Source organism: Buceros rhinoceros, unplaced genomic scaffold (genome assembly GCF_000710305.1).
Source record: "Buceros rhinoceros silvestris isolate BGI_N320 unplaced genomic scaffold, ASM71030v1 scaffold6915, whole genome shotgun sequence".
Classification (NCBI taxonomy): Eukaryota; Metazoa; Chordata; class Aves; order Bucerotiformes; family Bucerotidae; genus Buceros; species Buceros rhinoceros.
The window spans coordinates 22421-26174 of record NW_010411070.1 but is presented as its reverse complement, the minus strand read 5'-3'; the positions used below and the strand labels follow the sequence as shown (position 1 = coordinate 26174).

At 50.9% G+C, this 3754-nt stretch overlaps 1 protein-coding gene across 1 annotated transcript; it reads left to right on the top strand.

Annotated features, from left to right (window-relative positions):
* Positions 1-193: 193 nt before the first annotated feature.
* MRPS11 (mitochondrial ribosomal protein S11) lies at positions 194-3128 on the top strand (the record flags this gene model as incomplete). The annotated part of the gene is made up of 4 exons (XM_010135857.1): positions 194-283; positions 1039-1168; positions 2487-2552; positions 2994-3128. Coding segments are annotated over 4 exons (394 nt in total), but the record flags the coding sequence as incomplete, so codon positions are not given.
* Between the last annotated feature and the right edge of the window lie 626 nt (positions 3129-3754).

The following is a 3754-nucleotide window of genomic DNA, read 5'->3' as shown; positions in this document are numbered from 1 at the left end:
CTGCCGTTTGCCTCTTGCTGGGAGGTTTTACCGCCTTCAGCGCTTTTTTCAGCCCAGGAAGGAAAGGAGGTGACTTGACTTAATCACAGACGTGTCTTGTAGAGACTTGATCCCTTCTTTCTTTCCCAATATGAAATAAAACTTTGCAAACTGTAAAGCCTGAGCGCCTGATAACTCTTGTTTTGCTCCCCAGCCCTTTAATCCTGCAGAGGAACTCCATGAGATGGGACGGGAAGATCTATGAAGAGATCCCAATAGCTCACATCAAAGCTACTTACAACAAGTAAGCGAACGAGCTGCGCCACTGCTGCTGTCACGCAAAATAAAAGCTTATGACATACCTGTCCTTTGGCCAGTCATCGTTCTGATCAAAAGGCTCAAAGGACGAAAAGTCAGAGGACTGGGAAAATAAGAATAATACTGAATTCAAACCTCAGTGCTGTTCAGGAAGCATAACTGTCCTTACAGTGTCCGTAACAGCGATCAGATTGGTATTGCACGGTTTGACTGCATTCTGCTGTGAACCATTGGAAGCTGATGGCTTTAATGGCAGGTTACTTCCAGCCCTCTGCTCTAGCACTTCTGCGGCGCAGCTGTTGAAAAAACAGTCATGTTCTCCATGAGAGACGGTTGTGTTCCGTGAGTGATCCCTAGTGCGATCTTTTACTGATTCTTAAAGTGCTTTGAAGTTCCAGAAATGTTTTATGTGTTTTCTCTACTAAGCAGAAGAGGTAAAGTGCTCAGAGTGAGAGTGGGTCTGGAAGGAGTAAGCGGTAGCTGAGTTGCACCTGAAACTATACTGATCCAGAAGGGCTTTGCCACCACACTTAGATTCTGGAAGATGACCAGAAGGTCACTGCTGGGTGGTTCCTGCAGCGGGTTTGGCTAAGGGGACACCTCAAAAGGGAGTGCTGAGTTAGGGTGGCTGGGAGAAGGGACACAGGAGTCCTGTGATGAGACGTGGCGGGTGAGTGAGAAGAAGCAGGAGAATAAAGCTTTGCTCTAGCTTGCTTCTTTCTTTTGCCTCTCTTCCTGTAGCACCCACATCCAGGTGGTTAGCTTTGACAACAGGCCGTTCGCCCGCACGTCCTGTGGCACAGAAGGCTTCCAGAATGCCAAGAAGGGAACTGCCATCGCGGCCCAGACCGCAGGCATGGCGGCAGCGGTGGTGAGTCTCACCCTCCCGAGGGGAGCACTGGCTTCCTCCCCGCCAGGCAGCAGCCCAGCGCTCTGCTCCTTCGCGCTGCTGTTTGCCGACAGCTTCCCCCGCTTTGTCTGACACACCACAGTGTGACACACAGAGCTGAGCTGGGCAGGTGGTGACTGAGAAGCATGACTTGGAGCCCATCCTCTTCTAGCACCAGTTCCCACAGCTCCTTTTCTGGAAGTGACACCTCTCAGCCGTTTTGGAAGGACAGCCCCTGAATCGGGAGCAGTTCAGCTGTCGTGCTGTAGGGGTCTGAGCAACAGCTGTCATTGCTGGCTGAATGGTTCGTATGTGCTCTCTGCCACAGGAGGACCAAGCTGCTGCGAGCAGGTCCAGCCAGAGAAGGGGATCTCCTTGCACGTGCAGTTCCCAGCTGCACGTTTAATGTACAGTTTACTGTAACTGTTTCTAAAAAAACCATGTGGGTGCCCCGGTGACAGCAGATGAGGCTGGCTCTGTCACAGTCCTCCTTAGAGCAGAATGAGGCAAGGTTAAACTGAAAATCCTCATCCTAAATGAGGTGGAACTCGCTCCAGCCTTTCACGGTGGAGGTGTTTGATGCCACTGCTGGCCAGCAGCTTACTGTGGTTGACTCAGCAATAGAAGAACATCTTCGCTATTAATCTGTGCTCATCGGAACCTCGTAATAGGTGTGTGGCTGTGCTTGGCTAGATCTCTTCTGTCGGTGTTGAAGCTCTTGCTTTAATTGCACCAGAGCTCAGGGAGCTCCGTCCACGTGGTGGCAGCACGGCTCAGCTTTACAGCCGGCGTTTGCCTTTTTCCATTTGGGTGCCCCGAGAATGCTTGCCCTCAAGGTGTGGACTCCTGCACAGCACATACACGGCTCAGCTGCTTTTCTCATTCACCCTCTAGAAGGAATCTGCTGATCACAGGAGAGAAGCTGCTGCATTAGAGAAGGGAACACAGCTGTGAGTTAGTCTTTGTTAGTCCTTGCCAGTTCAGTCGTGTCTCCGTGGGTATGTCATCTCCTGCTCTAGGCTTTAGGTCATGGTTAGTTAGATCCTCAAGCTTGCTCTGTGTGCAGAGCTGACAGCACAGAAGTTCTCCTGAAACTGCCGTGGCTGTATCCAGGCCTCCTTTTCTCCTAGTGTCTCCAAGCAACAATCCCCACAATCGTCTTCTGTATCCATCACTACCTGCTCTTTATTCCCACCTAAACAATACTATGATAGTGGGTCAAAGGGACAAAAGGCTCCAGGGGAGCCAGAACAGCAGTAGTTACATCAAGGAGATCACTAACCAGTTGTTCTGTTCACAGAAAGCCCGTGGGAAGGGTGTGCTGCATGTACGAGTCATGGTGAAAGGGCTGGGACCAGGACGCAAAGTAGGTGTCAAAGAGTTTCTTTTCAATTTTTCTTGCTCAGACATCATCCATTTTTTTTCACACTCAGGCTGATCTCTTGACTTTACCTATTGACTTGGTGTTGCTGAAGGTGATGTAAAGAATTCATCACTCACATGCCTAGTAATGAAATTGTAGAATCATTAGGATTTTAGAGGAATGCCACTTCGGAGGCAGAATAAAAGCTGTATTTGGGACTTCTTCCAAATAAAGTAGGAGGATTGATGGGAACGCTGTGGAAAGGGCTGGAGCAGACGGGTTTAAACTGGCTTTTCTGATACAAATTACTTAGTTGCAAAATAGAACCATTGGAACAAGTTGACTTTTGGAGGGGGGACCAGGCTGTTTTTCCCTGAGCTTTTTCCCTTCTCTGCTGTTGAGTGTGTTGGTAACGGCGCATCATCTGCTGTCTTGTTCTTCCAGGCTGCCATCAAGGGTTTGACTATGGGAGGTTTGGAGGTCATCTCCATCACCGACAACACCCCAGTTCCACACAACGGCTGCCGCCCACGGAAAGCCAGGAGGATGTGAGAGGGGAGCAGAGAGACACACAGCTTTCTGCAACAGGGACTGGGGCGAACGCTGCTGCTGCGACAGATGGCGGAAAGCCCCCCTCCCTGGAAATACTTGTTGAGGGAAGCTGGAGCAAGAGAGACCATCCCAGGCCCTACAAGCCAGGTGGTAGAAGCAGGAATACGTGTACTCCCTTAGTGGGAAGCCTCTTCTGTACAAAGTTTGTTGATTAAAATGTTGGTCTCTTGACAGCTGTTCATGCTGTGTTCCCAGAAGTGTTTTGCCTCTCGGCTGCTCTCTTACCACTGTCTGTGGGTCTGTCTAGTCCTCTGTGCTATTGGTGCCCTTGTTAGGTGGAAGACGAGGTCTAGATCTTCTAGTCATCTGCAGTAAACAACTACACGGGGTCACGTCATCTTCCCCCCTTCCCTCATTCTCTCGCTGCAGACATCTGGAAACAAGGCATGGGGTGACTCTTCCCCTTCCCGCCAGCTGGCAGAGCGCAGTGTGCTGTGCGAGAGCAGCTCTCCCCACTCACCGTGCACGGAGCGCTGTGGTCTGGATCCACGGGGGTGCTTTGTTTCACCCAAGCTGTGCTGGCCTGCCAGCGTGTTGGCAAAGGGGCAGTGCCAGTCCTTCCAGCGGGGCTGGGATCTTGCCACTTTTGATGC